Here is an 18,125-nt window from a genome sequence, read left to right as displayed (position 1 = left end):
TCAGAAATTACCTTTCGTTCTTTATTCCAATTTATAATCGTTCAATGCTTCTCAACACTGTCTACTAATGGCAAAATATAGAATCCTTAAAAAGAGCAAAAAATGCCCCTCAGCAATGCAACTTACTACGGATAGAACTATTGAACAGAAGAATCTATGTGTATAAGATTATTGCCTATTTTAGCATAAAAACAACTTAAATTATGGACAAAAATATAACATTTGATACCATAACATTGCTTGATGTTATATATAGGTTTTATTATGCTGTATTATATATTATACTGGCACTGCTGTTCAGCCAAACTTTGGCATTTATCGCACGGAATAACAGGAATTGAAGGTTTCTACTGAATGAAAGATAAAAAGCATGCAACTAAATTTCAACTCTAACATGCAACGCAATAACGACTAAAGTGTGATGAACAGGTTACAAGTCTTTTGGGAAATGCTTGGTATGTGTTACTAAAATGCATCTACTGCTTCAGATAAGCATTGATTCCTTCCAAATCGCGTTTGAGCCAAGCCACGTTCAATCGGATGGTCTCGATGGACTGCGATACGGTACGTTCCGTGCCGGGGAACTCGTGATCCTTGAAAAACTGTTGAACCTCAAGAGCTCGTTCTTCGGTGGAGAAGTTCTCCGTCAGGTATTTGATCAGACGAGACAGAAGGAATCCTCCTTCGTAGCGATCCAACAGAATCTTCCAGTTTTCCTTGAAATAGTCCCACGTCATGTCCCGTCCCTTGGGATTTATTGCCACCGATACTATTACGAACACCGAATCTTGGGCGCGGACCTCGTTGGACATGGCGAATTCGATTACTTTGCGCAGAATTTGCACGTCACTGATAGAACCAAGGGCTCGCGAAATGCGGTCTTTTTCTTCATGCAAATCGGTTGCCCGGTATAGACGAAGCATTTCGTTAAAGGTGGTCAAATCGCCGTTCTGCAGGACTGCTTTGTAACACGTGCTGCGCAAATCTGCCGGTAGAATACACTTTCCTGAAGCGTGGTCCGCAAATCTAGAAAACAAAAATAAAATTTAGTATCTTTAGAATTAGTTGCTAACGATTAGAGTGCGGTTTATTTTTCGAATGTACTCAAAACCAAAAGTTCGTGAGCTCTGCTGCATTCAAATCATATAAAAAGACAAAACCTCAAAGTTTGAAGAAAAAATATTTAGATTTAGAGGTTGTGCAATCGACTTGAGCGTTTTTCAAAAGTTATAATATGTTGTTCAATGAAATTCAACCAATTTTGAATATTTTAGCACTCCATGTTAACATTATGACAAAATTGTAGAACATCAATTTTTCTAAGACTATAAGTAGTATTGGTCCAAAGTAGTTTTATTCATTTTTCTTCACCTCACGCTAAAAAAGAACTTTGTTCGACCATTTTTCTTACTGGCCTTACGTCTCAACTGAGCCAGCTTAGTCTCAACTTAGTGTTCTTATGAGCACTTCAACAGTTATTAACTGAGACGGATTCGCGCGTTTTCGTTGCCGGAGAATTTTTTTTCCCCTGTTTTGGAGCGTCTTGCTGGGTAGTGCTTCGTGAAGCCCAAGCAGGACAGTTCGGTTTTGCGTCGTCCGATTGATTTTGGTGACGGATTCGCGCGTTTTTGTTGCCGGAGAATTTTTTTTCCCCCTGTTTTGGAGCGTCTTGCTGGGTAGTGCTTCGTGAAGCCCAAGCAGGACAGTTCGGTTTTGCGTCGTCCGATTGATTTTGGTGACGGATTCGCGCGTTTTTGTTGCCGGAGAATTTTTTCCCCCTGTTTTGGAGCGTCTTGCTGGGTAGTGCTTCGTGAAGCCCAAGCAGGACAGTTCGGTTTTGCGTCGTCCGATTGATTTTGCTGACGGATTCGCGCGTGTTTTCGTCGCCGGATATTTTTTTTCACCTGTTCTGGAGCGTCTTGCTGGGTACGTATTGGGAAGGCCCAAGCAAGACGGCTTATTTTCGGGACGCCAAGAAGTTTTGCTGTCAGTGTCAGTTTTGTGTTCAGTCGAGAATGGATTACCAACTGGTGAGTTCGTTTCATGCTTATGATAACACATATTTTCTTGAAAGCGTAACTTTTATGTAATATTAAAACAAACTTTGTTTGGTTCGTCACTATATGTGTCGGCATTATGCTTTTTTCTTATACAATATGAATATACATATATTTTTCTCTTTTTGACATTATTAAAAATTATTTATTAAAAAAATCTTTTGAATTGTTCGACATTGTGAATGTTGACGTATTTTCTAAAACTTCTACCATATCGAGACAAAATGCACAGTAATACTCATATGTAATTTTCAAACAAACTATGTATGGTTCGTCACTACAAGTGTCGGCATTATTCCTGTTTCATATAAGTTAAAATATATACATGTAATTTTCAGTTTTCGTCATTAATAAAAACGTCTTTTGAATTGTTCGACATTATAGATGTTGACGTATTTTTCCAAAAACTTCTCGAGACAAAAATACAAAACTAGCTTTAAATATAAGTCGTATATTTCCCCCTTGTCCATGGATCGCATCACCGACCAGAGGTGACTCCCAGATCTTTTCCTCCCTCACTAATAAACACCCTTCCCGTGGTGATTGTGGAGATGCAGAGGTATTCTCGGTCTCTAGAAGCAACAATCATTACACCCTAACATTCCTTCCCCATCCCAACTGACTGTAAGGACTTGGCCGGCGCCGTTATTGATCAATAATATTAGATCTGCTAAAATTGCACTTCGAGAGTAAGCGGAAACTCCCATCCCTTATTCATTTGGATCGTAGTGCAATTCTTACCAGTTCCGATCAATCACGGAGTAGCAACCATTGACATGTACAGTCAGTCTATGCTATGCTATGCTATGCTTATGAGCACTTCAACAGTTATTAACTGAGAGCTTTCTTCGCCATTTGACCACTTTTGCATGCGCATATCGTGGGGTGGGTACAACATTGCTCTATGCTCTGAGAAGCTTTGCTTTAGCCTAGCTTAGCTTAGACTGACTACACATATCAATGGTTGCTATTCCGTGATTGACCGAAATCAGTGAAGATGCACAAAGAATCAACTAGAAGTTCGGCTGGATTTGGCCATAATCTTCTTCAGTGTATATTTATATATGGTCAATAACGGCGCCGGCCATGTCCTTGCAGTCAGGTAGGATTGTGGGAAGGAATGTTAGTTTGTAACCTTTGCTATTTGGAGACCGTGTTTTCCTCTGCATCTCCGCAAAGGTTACCGGGAGGGATGTTTGTTAATGGAAAGGATCGTTGGGTCACACGATTCACTTTGATAAGCAATTAGACCATGATAAACGATTATTTGTGAGATATAAACATGCATAGGAATATAATATTTTCAATTGATATAAAAAAAAACAAATAGGAGAAAATAATGTCGTTACTTTAAGTGACGAACCATTCAAAGAAAGTTGAATGAATAATTAAACGCAGCATTCCTACAGCTTTTAGCACGAAAGCATGTGTTACAATATTTTACTCATATAAAAAGAAAAAAACTGTATTGGTTGGACCATCACATAATACTCTTATGCCGACACTTACAGTGGCGAACCATTCAAAGTTTTTTGAATAAAGTAAACGTTTTGCAAGTCTACACTTATACAGTTGACTCTCCACATCTCGATATCGAAGGGACCATCGAGATAGGGAGAGATCGAAACATAGAACAAATTTTTTATGAATACTAGATTGAAAATCACTCCGTTACTAGGAAAACTAAAAACAAACAGACGTCATTTCGTTTTCGCAAATTGCTTTGCATCCCTAAAATCTAGTCTAGTAACCTTTGATAATGGGCATATTGGCATACGGAGAGAAAATTGGGAATGAAAATCACATCGAGATACGGAGATATCGAGATATGGAGAGTGGAAATGTATGCAGAATAAAGGGACCGAAAAAATCATCGACATAGGGAGAGATATCGATATGCAGAACATCGAGATATGGAGAGTCGACTAAAGTGTTGAGCCATTCAAAGTTTTTTTTTATTCAATTATATAAATAAAGGTAGAAGGAAAAGGCTTTTATGCAAAAAAAAAAAAAAAATAATATTAAAACATAAATAAAAACCATGAATAAGAGTTTATACCGACACTCACAGTGACGGACCATTCATAGTTTGTTGAAAAATCATATTTATGTCCCACCGTTGTAACGATTAAATGTGCGGTAACATTTTTTTTTACAGATTTGAAAAAAAAGAAAAAGCATGAAACGAGCTTACCCATTCATCCTTGATTAAGCAGTCACAATCCACTTTCAGCTTGAAGCATACATACTAACTGAGAAACGCGATTCTTTTTCGCACTCGCACCACGTGAACCGAAAACCCACAAAATTGCTCTATGCTCTGATAAGTCGATAAAATTTCCAACCCAAAGAGATGATTCGAACCCAAGACCCTCTGTTTGGTCTTGCTGAATAGTTGCGCGTTTACCGCTACTTTTGAGGTTACGCTTTTTATGTAATTTGAATGCAATAGAACCTACAAACTTTTGGTTTTGAGAACTTTTTTTTTGAGTAACCCTCCACTCTCCCCCACACTAAAGGTTCAAGATTGAGCCCCACTTGACAATCAATTCTCAGCAATGGCAACACAATAATCAAATTGAACACATTAAGGTGAAAATGAATCGAAGCCAAACCTCAAATTTTCAAGAGCACGAATCTGGAGAACCGAACATCCGTTCAGGCTGAAAACTTAATCGATTGATCACTAGCTGGTGGTGACCAATCGATTAAGTTTTCAGCTCAAATGGGTGTTCGGTTCTCCAGATCCGTGCTCTTGAAAATTTGAAGTTTGGCTTCGATTCATCTTCACCTTAATTTAGTAATAATTGCTGAGAATAATAAAAATTAACGATAATTAAATGAGAGATTAAAATTACAAAGATAAACAAAAAGGTGCTTCTAGTGGATGGAGTATCCTTTTAAAAAAGCACAATTAATCGTTGAAAACCAAAGATATTTTACGTAATGGGATACGTGTGGGAAATGAGTATACAGCTGAAGTGATGAAAACCGAAAAGGAAGATGAAAAATTATTTTAAAGCATCTATTTTGTAATGTTTGCATTTTTTAAACTTTGATTTGCAAGTTCTACCCCAAGCTACAATTAAATAATTTAAGTGGGAATGAATGTGAGCAAAGTAAAACATGAGCAGAACTTTTCAAGGGAGAAACTGGCTAATTCGTTTAAAGAATCCACACATTGATGAAACCTTTCCCGCTGTTTTGTTGATATGATGTTCCCAAGATAAAGTACTGTGTAGATAAATTCCTAACTATTTAAATGTGTCAACTCTTTCTATTACATCAGTACCTATTACTCAATCTGGAAGATTTCGATGTTTTTCCTCGGGGAACGAAAAATCATGTATTTATTTTTAGCAAATTGAGTGATAGGAGATTATCACAAAAATAGGACTGAAGTATGCTTAGGTCCTCGTGCATATTTGCAACAATTAAATTCGGATCAACATTCGAATAAATATAGCCGTATCATCAGCAAATAATCGCGGGACACCGGTAAGATCAAGTTTACTAATATCATTAATATAAATTAAAATAAGTAAAGGGCCTATATTGCTCCCTTGAGGAACACCAACACAAATTTCTCGTTTCGAACTTATCTCTCCGTTATATGAAACTAGTTGACTTCTGTTTTCCAAAAAGCTACGTTTTACATCATTCGCTACACCTCTTATTCCGTAATGATCTAATTTACGCAGTAGAATGCTGTGGTTAAGAGTGTCGAAGGCCTTCTTAAGGTCTAAAAACAATGCGCCCACATATATCTTTGATTCTGTTTCCTCTATTATTTTGTCCACAACTTCAGTTATAGCAACAGCAGTACTACGCACGAAACCCGTACAGCATGCTGTAAAGCACATTGTGTTGATCTAGGAAACGTACCATGCGATTAATTAACAATTTTTCAAAAATTGTATTCAAAATTGAAAGAGTTGATATACGGGCCGATAATTGTCTGGTTTAGAAGGATCTCCTGCTTTAAATATTGGGTTTACTTTGGCAAGTTTGAGGCAATCTGGGTATATTCCTGTTTGAATCATTGTATTGAAGGAGTCTGACAGAAGTCTGGAAAAGGATGCAACATTATCTTTTATAATCTTTGCTGGAAGATTATCAGCACCAGGGCTTTTTATTAACTTTTAAATCATTTATCAGCAAAATAAATTCATTTACTGAGGGTGAGCTTGAAACTGGACTGAAATGACGCAACGGGTTCGCATTGAATGGAGTTATACCCGCTGCTAATTTAGAGCCAATTGTAGAAAAATGATCGTTGAATGCTTCGCAAATAGTTTTATTATCAGATATGTGACAATTGTTAATTTCCAGTGATAACTGAGATTTATTTTGAAATTTACCAAGCAATGTGTTAACGCTTTTCCATAACTTTGAGTGTGACGTAATGTTAAGTAAACTTTCAAAATAATTTATTTTAGATTGCTTTTTAGCTGAATCCAACTTTTTTGAAACATGTTTCAGAAATTCTGTTAAACGTATATTTAGGGGGCCCAGATAGCCGTAGCGGTAAACGCGCAGCTATTCAGCAAGACCAAGCTGAGGGTCGTGGGTTCGAATCCCACCGGTCGAGGATCTTTTCGGGTTGGAAATTTTCTCGACATCCCAGGGCATAGAGTATTTTCGTACCTGCCACACGATGTACACATGTATAAATGGCCAAATGGCATAGAAAACTCTCAGTTAATAACTGTGGAAGTGCTCATAAGAAGCTGAGAAGCAGGCTTTGTCCCAGTTGGGACGTAACACCAGAAAGAAGAAATATATTATATAAGGATCTCATCTAGACCTTTTCAAATAATTATTTTTCTTTTTAATTAGTGCCCATGCATCAAACGTCATCCAAGGGCATTGTGTACCATTGAAATTATCATTTTTGGTAACTATTTTTGTGCAATCATCTGTTGTATTTGAGTTGTATTTCGAAATGATATTTTGCAATCAAATGTTAACATCCTCAATTGGTCGAACGCTATCAATGTAGCTTTTATATTTCATTCTCAGCTGATCATGATTAATTATTTTTCTCGACAACTGTAACTTTTTCATATGCATATGTGTTTCAAATTCCGACAAAATTGGAGTATGGAGTACGTAAATCGGCACAAATTGTGTGGTTACTTAATCGATTACCATCAGCCAGTTTACACAAAACATGGTCCAAAATATTTGCGCTCGCTGGTCTTGTGACAAACAGATATTTATGTTTTAGAACAACATTGTGATTTGATAAATTAACTGTAACATTTCTCGCATAATTTCTGATCGCGCCCTAAAAACCATTGGTAATCATGTGTGAAGCTCGTTGTTTTTTGAACATTTGAATGGATTTACACGTAATTTAACAACTAAACTGGTAAAGAAACGATCATTCTCTACCTGCAAGTGGTGTTGGTTTGGATGCTTATTCATTCATTTCCTCAGAAACACCGAGCTACACACGCGGTTACTAATGGCTTTTAGGCATAGATCAAGCGAGATTTAAAAATTTAAAAATAAAAATGAAATAATTTTGTTCATTCCTCTTCCTTTTCGGCGATGGTGCTAACTTCATAGATGCAGAGTATCTGTTCTCGTAGAACTATATAGGCAAACACTCTTCTTGACAGCAGAAATTTATTTAGAGCTTCAAGCTAGAACGGTAGGAGAACATCAACTCATAATGTTCATATAATATTACAAATATTTTACATATTAGTGTTCTACAGCAACAAATTAATTGTCTCCTTAAATCTTCAACCCGATATCGCTAGCTGGCTACTAAATGATAAATTTATTTAAGCGAATAGTAGTTCGTACTTAATTGTCCTAAAGATTCTAACCTACCAGTAGCAATTCTTCTTGTAATTAGCATAGCCTGACTGATCAATGTTAGTTGACAAAATTTTCCCTACTTCTTTTTTACGGCTCATTACAATTTCCTTCGAATTTGAGTTCCTAAATGCAACTAGGATGAGAAAAGGTACATTTGGTTTATTGCTAATATACCCAAGTAACCACAAGCATTATAACATTGCACGTATTCTACTGCATATCAACACCATTTATGTAACATTGCTTTTATTCGACATATTTCAAGAGTTGTCAAGCAATAAAGCATTAACGCTACATTAGAAATGTATCAATGCACTAATATCACTTTATAAATTGCACTGCTGCACTAATGTTACTTTATAAATTGCTTCATTACTTTATCATCGTTTTTGCATTAGTGCAACTGTAAAAGGGCCCTTTTCCACTTTTAAACTACTTTAATGGTAGGCTTACGGCAATGCAGCTGCATTATATATGCAATGATATAATGCTCCATGGTTACTTGGGTAGAGTCTTCTTGTTGCAGACACGATGGAATCTGGTGGCAAATTTGCCCCAATGGACCAATGCAAAACTCATTTTATGACATTTCAGCGGTGCCGTGTTATTTATGTGACCATGGAGAAACTAGTGAATTCGGCACCGCTCAAAAGTCTAATTCGTGAGCTCGTGCATGGACCAATGGACCTATGCACGTGTCCACTAATTTGACGTTTGAGCGGTGCCGAATTCACTCGTTGGCATGGTCACTAGCCTGGGACACGGTTATATGAAAAATTTAGATTCTTGCTCCAATCCACTTTTTGGACTCCATTTGGGTCCCATAACAACTGTGCAAAATTTCAGCTCGATCGGTGAAACTATATTTTAGCACCAGCCGTTCAAAGTTTGTATGGGATTTACTATGGGAAAACTTACTTTTGCAAAGAAAAATCGCCAGAAGTCGCCCATTGTCCTCTATAGAAATTCTGAACGCAGATTGGTATTTTTACGATGAACAACATTGTCGAAATCGCAAAGCAATCCGATGCTTGTGAAAAAAGTTATTAAGCATAGACTATTCGGAAATTTTGCCCAATTTTGTTATTATTGTTATTCCTTTACGTGTTAATCAACGTCGCCTTGCCAATAGGTTTCCATTGAATAACTTCCTTCACAAGTGTCGGATTGTTTCGCGGTCTTCGGCAATATTCTTCAGGGTAAAATTATCTATCGAGGTCTGCGTTCAGAATTTTTATAGGGGTCAATGGGCGACCTCTGGCGATTTTTCTTTGCCAAAGTAAGTTTTCCCGTAGTAAATCCCGTACAAACTATGAACGGCTGGCGCTAAAATATAGTTTCACCGATCGAGCTGAAATTTTGCACAGTTGTTATGGGACCCATATGCAATCCAAAAAGTGGACTGGAGCGAGAATCTAAATTTCGTCCCACGCTAATGGTCACATAAATAACATGGCACCGCTCAAACGTCAAATTAGTGAACCTGTGCATTGGTCCATTGGTTCATACGCGCAATTGTTTTATCGACCAACTGCAAAATGTTTTCATTCTCCAGATTTGGTAGCCCTAGCAACACTGCATTGTTTGAAACCTGAGACTTTGAAACCAACCTACGATCCGACTTATCTAAATTGGCCGCAAGTTGATGCACAAAATTAGTCAAATCATCATGAGATTTTGATAGTTCCAAAATTTGCTGTTTAAGGTTTTTATTTTCCAATTGAAATCTGCTGTAACTGAACGAACTTCTGATCTTATATTATTCATTTGGTCTGCCACAACACTGGCAACAGTTTTTTTTCAATTCCGAAGCAAGCATATTCGTCATTGAAGATCTGCTATTTTGCAAATCTTCGATTCTCTTGTAAATCTCAGAGCAATTTGAGATGCAGAAATACATGGTCGCTTTCGCCCTAGCAATGGCACTGCCGATTATATTCCTGCATCGCAAGTGAGCGGAAGAGAAGCAATACATGCACGAAATGATTTGATTAGTATCTGATTCCTCCCTCTTGCATACAAACGATATCGTTATCCATATCGACTAACAGCTGTTGAACAAAATGATAACAGTAAGAAAAAATAGAAACCTAGGTTTTACAGTTCAACACACACAATTATAGATCACGAAAACTTGATTTAGCTTTTAGTTTGGAGAGCTTTATATACCAGTTTGAAAATCGGTAATGGTTGAGATAATTCCGTTCGTTTATAAATAATTCAATATTTTACATGAGCTGCTAGATAATCTTTCGATCAAGGATCCCAAAGCATTATTCGCCCCAAGCTATAAACCTACTAGCATTCGTTCTGTATTCACTAAATCGATTGCCTTCTCGACCGGCTTGCCGACTGGTCCTTTCGAAAAACAAGCCGCATCATACTAACGATTCGATTCTTACCTGGCTTTCGCTTCGGCAACGGTTTGAGGACAACGGAACGATACCAGTCGACTGAGAACTAGCGGTCGCAGAAGTGTATCCAAGTGGTTCTCGTCAGGTTTCACCGTCCAGCCCAGCTTGTCGGCCACGGTTCGGTATAACCGAGTTCCGTATTGGTTGAAGTTTTCTTCAGCCGGCGAGTTGGCCAACAACAGTTGCAATTTAGTCAAGAAATTGGAGATTGATGACCACACGGTGTAGTCGTGCTCATTGTAGCATGCGTCCATCACTTTCAAGGCCTAAAATAAGTTAGCCTAATTTATTAACCTCCTTACTTACATAAAATATAAGGAAGGTAGATTGTAAACAGACATTTGGCATAATATCAAAATACTCGAGATTATACCAAATGGCCCGCTCTCCCTTTTCCCATACTTACATCAACCGTTGAACTCCTTCCGGCCTGGACCAATGCAAACAGATCGTCCAACAATCCAAGCCGATCCAAGGGCTGCATACTGTTGCTGCTGATTTCCGGAAGGAACTTGTCCAACATATCTGCCGTGTACTGCGTGCGATAGTACCCGATAGATGCCGGATTCAGCTTGACCCAGTGCGCCGGGTCCACATTTTCCACCTCGACTTCCACCGTTTCTTTGTCCATGATGAAAGTGTGTGCATGCGAAGAATTCGGGGTGGAAATTATGATCGGAATCATCCAGTGGCATTTCTGTTCTGCCCGGCACCCATCGGCACAGAACTTCTCCTGTTCCAGTTTCAGCACTCGTGTGCTTCCTTTCTGCTCGGACGACAAGATCTTCACTACCGGGAAACCCATCTGCTTAATCCAAGTGGACATGATGCTACCGACTGGCTTGTTACTTGCCTCCTCGAAAGCAGTCCACAAATCTTCGGTGAACGTGTTCTTATACTTGTGACGAGTCAGATATAGGTTCATTCCTTTTCGGAAATCATCGTCACCGAGATAGTGATAAAGCATGCGAATCACACTTGCACCCTTGTTGTAGCTGATTTCATCAAAAATCTCGTCAATTTCCGCCGGATGGCCAACGGGCACTTCGATCGGATGGGAGTTTTTGAGACAGTCTAGCTCTAAGGCACGAGTATACATATCGGTGATGAACTGATTCCAGATGGAATAGTTCGGGAAAAGCTTGTTAACGCAAAGGAATTCCGCAAACGATGCATAACCCTCATTCAACCACAAATGGGTCCACCATTCCATGGTCACAAGATTGCCAAACCACTGATGAGCAATTTCATGGGCAACAGTCAATGCAATCGATTGCTTCCGGATCAGTGATGTATTCTCCGAATCGACCAATACGAAAGTCTCTCGATATGTGATAAGACCCCAGTTTTCCATAGCACCAGCTGAGAAATCGGATATCGCCACCAAGTCCATCTTTGGTAGAGGATAGGCAATCGAGAAGTACGAATTGTAGTAATGCAGCACTTCGATTGCCACATCAAGAGCAAACTTTCCTTGCTCATTCTTTCCCACGGGAGTGAACACTCGTACCAGTACACCATCTTTCGATTTTCCTTCAACGTAGTCAAACTCTCCGACCACCACTGCTACCAGATAGGTGGACATGACTGGCGACCTTCCATACTTGAGCGTTTTAAGACCGTCTGATTCGCTTTCACTGACCACGGGCATGTTGGACAGAGCCACGCGGTCCTTTGGCACTGTTAAAGTGATGTCAAATGTTGCCTTTATAGCAGGTTCATCCCAGCACGGGAAACATCGTCTCGCATCCGTGGCTTCGAATTGTGTGACGCCGGCGAACCGTTCCTCACCCGAGGGGGTAAAATACTTGCTTCGGTAGAAGCCTTTCATTTTGTCGTTCAGCTCGCCGGTGAACTCCAGATCCAGTTGTGCCGAACCGGCTGGGATTTCCGATGGGAAAACGAAGCATACTGTTTCTTGGTCAGCGCAGAATTTGGTTTCCGTTGCCGTTAGCACCGTACTATCCGGACCGTAAGTGAGGGATGCTTTGGGAATCACCAAGTCAAGTGCATTCAGTGTGATGCGATCTGTCGGGGTATTGATCTGTAAGGTTTGAAGGAAAGTATGAAAATTGAGAAAACAAAAAAGTAGATACGTAATGTTTTCAAGGTTTTATTTAAGTGAATGTGATTGATCAAGTTTTAAAACAATTCAGAGGAGTTCCATATAATTGGCTCGTTAATACGTTTGTAGTCTGAGTGCATATGGTTCGCACCTACAAAGAATAAAAATGAATTTCAAAACTAAAAAACACAGGGATAAAAATTGAATATTTAATTTTTAGTGATTTCAGCTTAAGTTCTTTTTCTTCTTGGCATTGCGTCCTCACTGGGACAGAGCCTGCTTCTCAGCTTAGTGCTCAATGAGTACTTTCACAATTAGTAAATGAGAGCTTCCTTTGCCCAAATTGCCATTTTCGGATTCGTATATCGTGTGGCAGGTGCGATGATACTCTTTGCCCAGGGAAGTCAAGGAAATGTTCATCACGAAAAGATCCTGGACCGACCAGGAATCGAACCCAGACACCTTCAGCATGGCTTTGCTTTGTAGCCGTGGACTCTATGCACTCGGCTAAGGAAGGCCCCTAAAAACTAAAACATAATTTGAGTAAAAATCATGCGCATAAACAATCGAGATGGATTCCAAAATCTATTCTCCAAGGAATTCATGGATAACATAAGGAAGCATTTAAATTCAAATTTTGATGAAACATATACAAATTAAAAAGCGATAGTGGCAGTAAATCTTAAGGAGATGTAGATCCCAAGAAGTTCTAAGATAACCTTAAATAGTAGCTGAACTGTATAAAGTTTCCATACTCAATCAAACATGTTTGAGCCTTGTTCGAGAGAAATGTTTTAGATAAATCACTTCGCAGAACTGTTCTCCATGCTATTCAAGTCTCAATTTAGATGATGTTCATCGAATATCTATAAAAACTGCATTCTGACGATAGCAATACAATTTTCAAAAAGCTCAAGCCATTTACGTAATAATATATTTTATGTAATAATTCCATTCACGTTAAACTCTAGGAGCTCTAAAAAAAACTAACAAGAAATCCTAACAATACTGCCTGTGCCCGAATACAGTTTGTTTTTCACTTTACCAAATCTACTCTCAACGAAAATCGTTCATTCACTGTAAATAATCTCGTAGCCCATTTATTTGTGCAAAGCTCGGTCACCGCTCGCAGCTATGGTCAATGAACGACGAAATACGAACGGAGTCGCAGTTCAATCCATTATACCCTTAGGTACGACGGGCACGGGAGGCACCGCGAATGGTGGAGTGAGCGTTGAGCAAAATTACCCACTAGGTCAGTCATAACAAAAATTTCGCTGAGCATGGCAAAACATTCCAACCAACCTACCAATTGATGGTAAACAGCAAACGACATGAGAAAGCAGGAAAACTGTGGGCAGTGCAAATGATAAATATAATTGGGTTCAGTCGTGTTCACGAATTTGAACCTTGATAGGTAAGTCAGTTTAGGGATGATTATTCAAATATGGGGACCAAAAAGGGGATTTTACATTATTTTTTAAAAATTTTCTGGACATCTACTTCACAAAATTACGAATTTGAGCTTTTATAATATTTTTTTATAAACTTCAGTTAGACAAATCAAATGCAGAGTGTCCAATATTTTGCCCGAAAGATTCAGGTTTAGAATTTGTGACAAACCTTAGCAAAATTTAGAATAGACAAATTTAGGAAAATAAACATAAAAAAATCAAAAAATGCTAAGGTGGTGCTGCTTAGAGTGGTGATAAGTGCATCCTAGTCGATATCACTAGTGATAAACAGAGTTGCTTAATATCAATCATATCAGGTAATAGCTGATACTTCAAAACTATCAGTATCACTTGCGAGCTATCAATATCACTTTGATTTGACAACCAACAGCAGTGATGCGACACTGCACTTTATATCATAATCATTGCATAATGAGTGATCACGTGGTAATTATCCATGCTATCGATGTTTTTCAGTGATCAACACATAGTTTCAATCCATCTGCAACACTGTCAAAAATATTGCACTGATAAAGTGCCATTTTATTTGTTTAATTTAAGGCTAAACTTAACCCATCAGTGGCAGCATGATGTTGATGTGATATAGATTGATCAGAATTGAATCGCAGTCGGCCTGTACAAATCAGCAAATTTAAAGCGTGAAAGTGACAGCGAGCAACTCTGGTGATAAATTCGGAAGAAAAATCACCACAATCATTTTCTGATTTTGTCAATTTTAGGCATAGGGATCGTAAACATTAATTTAAATTCTCAAACCTTTCACAACTTAACCTAACTTTTGATCGCTAATGGAATTTTGCACTTTTTTAATTTTTTGTACATCTCTCGGTAACAGCGAATGGCACGAACGAAAACAAAACAGAGAAATAGTTTATAAACGGTTGTGTAATGCTATACGCTATAATCCAGGTGCGCACCGCAACAGTGCGATGATCGGTCTCTTGGAGCTGGATAACGTCGACAGCATTGGTTACAACACTACACAGTGGCACGAAATGGCGAGTTTTTTCATATTTTGTACATTTTCCGTTAACAAAAAGAGATATGAATTCTCTAATATTCCGATCTCTTCTTCTTGGCATTAACGTCCTCAGTTGTACAGGAGCCTGCTTCTTAGCTTAGTATTCTTATGAGCACTTCCACAGTTATTAACTGAGAGCTTTCTTGCCAAAGTTGCCATTTTCGCATTCGTATATCGTGTGACAGGTACGATTATACGCTATACCCAGGGAAATTTCCATTACGAAAAGATCCTGGACCGACCGGGAATCGAACCCAGACACCTTCAGCATGGCATTGCTTTGTAGCCGCGGACCAAGCCGCCGACTCTAACTACTCGGTTAAGGAAGGCCCCGATCTCTAAAATATCGAAATATAATCGGTTTGGTGTTTTTCAGAAATCACTTGTCCTTTTATACATATTCAGTATTGATCAAGATTTCCGAAAAAGTTACACGTCTTCTAGGTGAGAAACGAACTCACGACTCCCCGTTCACTAGACAGGGAGCGTTACCCCTATACTACGAAATGCAGAAGTTAACCTGAATTCGATTTCAACTCAATAATTACGTGATGTTCTTTCGCAAAGCACACCTTAGAAGCACCTCATGGTTTTTTTTTTTTCTATGTCGTTTATTTGAGAGGCTCAATTGTTTAATTGAAAACTTCACGGAGCCGAGGATCATGTTAACAAAATTTGTTATTCTAAACTATTTCAAAGAAATTCAATGATAAGATCTACGAGAGCTCTTCTTCCTAGGCTGTGAATCGGAACTGGAACTGGAGTTCGCAAATTTAGCTCGCCGTATATTTGCAGTTTCGTTTTCGAACGCTTCCTTGATGGCAATTGCAGCCGCTCTCATTTTTTCCATGCTCTCCTGCTGTTGCGTTTCCTCCTCCGAGGCGGGTTCAGTTACGCACATAGTTGCCTCATTTTGTTCCGTGTCGTCTGTTTCCGAGGGCTGGTCGATAAATTCCTCATCGAGAACTTCGATGATTTCGTCCGTCGGCATCACTTGCTCCGCAGGTATCACTTGCTTTCCGGAAACTACCGCAGCATATGAATTTATCGCTGACTTGTCCTGCTTCATCTGTTCCTGTTTCCTTTCCCGAGTTTTCCGCTGAGGGCAGGAGTCCCTTCGATGTCCCACAGTTTGACACAAAAAACAAGTGTCTTTCAGACCGTCGTAGAACATTTTGGCTTTCCGGCCCACCACATCGACTGAAGGTGGGATATCTTTCCTTACATCCATATATACTCCTCGCACTCCAGTGAACATATGGTCGAGGCCCAAATTCGGAGGAAATTTTTCTCGTACCACACGTTCTATTTTGCCGAATTCTCCAAGGACTGATAATAGTTCATCGTCTGGTAGTTCCGGGGGTAAATCGAATACCCGCACGTAACGTATATCGTCACCTGCGATCGTCATACGCACCTCTACTGTTGTTCCACTGGTATATACAAATGATCGTGGTCCCGCGTTCCTTTCGAGAGAGTTCATCATAGCTTCCTGGGTTGTAAACTTGATGAACAACGATCGATCACGCGCTGTTCTGTATGTTGTCTCCATCAGTGCCACATCCGTATCCAATTGCTTGACAAAATTGGCGATTTCGATCCAAGACGGTCGTGGGCTTCCCATCGGGAAGCGAAATTGAACAGTGTTCACAATCATCACATCACCCATGATGATGTATAGATGGAATTTACACAGCACCGAAAGCACTACCGGCGAACGGCGTAGAAGTTAAAAATCGAGGAGCACCTCATGGTTCAAAGTAATGGTTCAAAATAAATCTATTCAAGAAATCTTCTAGGGTTCGTCTAAGCATTTCTATAACAATACCTTCAATAAATCTCCTAAAATATTTATAGACATTCCCGGGTAGACGAGAAAAGCAAATTATTATAAAATTCTACCATTGAAATAGAATTTTTGAATGTCACAATTTGTTATTTGTTTGTTTGAAATAAGAGATAAAATAACAAAAATAATAATTATTAGCTCAGTTATCAAGAGAAGGGTAAATTTGGTCTTTAGAATGTTTTTGCCATTTACTTGTGTCTATACTCCTGATGTTAGATCGTTTAGCATTAGCATTAGCAATAGCATTAAAGGATAAAAGGATTCTGGGCGACAAATGGTTAGTATTTACGCATTGTGATTATGCGCTGCTGATCAGAACACATTCGATCACATATCACATTCGATTTTTGAATAAACACGAACGGGGGATACAAAAACGAGTCACGTGAAACGAATTCAATTGATGGTGCCATCACAGAGCACTCTCGAGCAATATGCAAACAAAACTTCACAAAACATCATCGGTTTTAATCTCCGATAAAAAATCTATCTATCACTTTGAAAAACATGTTCCCACAGATCATTTGCACGTGGCGTAGCACCATCCGCCGAATCTAATTTTCACCAGCGAAATGAAAAAAAGCAAAAGAACGCGGACGAGGTAAACGTGACACAAAATTCAAAACGCAGCCGCCGCGCGCATGGCTTGCTGTGATCTTTTCATACTCCTGATGTTAGATCGTTTTTGCAAAAAAAGTAAAAGAAAAAATTTAAATAAGGTTTCTAATGCATTCTTGGTATACACACAGTTAGAAAAAATAACCGACGTCGGTAGTTCGTTTACCGAAATCTCAACAGCTGAACGGTCGGTAATCCATTCGGTAAACGAAAAATTTACCGAAAGGACTGTAATTTGAACCCGACGGATGAGCTGTCAAAACTACCGGTAGATCGGTAGTGCTTACCGAGTTTCCGCGTCTATTGTGTAATGGTATTTACCGAATCATCGGTTATTTTGATGGAGGAAGCGAAATTGCGGATTTTGTTGCAAGGCAAAAAATTAATGCGTACTCATATTTTTTAAACAAAATTTATTCACTTGCCATAAATAATCACCTCAGATTGAGGAATCTAACCAGCCGGGTGGTTAGTTCGATAACCAAATTCGAGCTGGAGATGCAGAATTGTCTTAAAAATCACTAATACGTCCGGGTTCTGCACCATCGCGAAATGCTGTTCGTGCTGTTGTGGAGGGTCCAATTTTGTCATGTTTGCTCCTTTACATCCTATAATAAAAAGTAAATATACCTACTACAGATCTTGCTCAGCTGATAACTAAAACAAAAATTACAAACCTGTAACGTATCCGATCACTTCTTTTCTCAAAATCTAACGAAGTAGAACGGTTCGCGGTTTATTTACAAGAGTCGATTGAAATGACCATTATGGCGGATTTGACGTTTCTTGTTCCA

At 38.9% G+C, this 18,125-nt stretch overlaps 1 protein-coding gene across 4 annotated transcripts in view; it reads right to left on the bottom strand.

Annotated features, from left to right (window-relative positions):
- Positions 1-18,125, bottom strand: part of LOC5576957 (puromycin-sensitive aminopeptidase) — a 45,459-nt gene continuing 27,334 nt past the window's right edge. For all 4 annotated transcript variants that reach the window (XM_021842961.1, XM_001663002.2, XM_021842960.1 and 1 more), the window contains 3 exons: positions 10,710-12,347; positions 10,292-10,569; positions 1-1,026 (listed from right to left, as the gene is read on the bottom strand). In XM_021842961.1, coding sequence (XP_021698653.1) covers positions 477-1,026; positions 10,292-10,569; positions 10,710-12,347 — 2,466 coding nt within the window. In that variant the 3' untranslated portion in view covers positions 1-476. The remainder of the gene's footprint in view (positions 1,027-10,291; positions 10,570-10,709; positions 12,348-18,125) is intronic.

The sequence above is a fragment of the Aedes aegypti genome, chromosome 2 (genome assembly GCF_002204515.2).
Source record: "Aedes aegypti strain LVP_AGWG chromosome 2, AaegL5.0 Primary Assembly, whole genome shotgun sequence".
Taxonomy (NCBI): Eukaryota; Metazoa; Arthropoda; class Insecta; order Diptera; family Culicidae; genus Aedes; species Aedes aegypti.
This window is presented reverse-complemented; position numbering and strand designations above follow the sequence as displayed.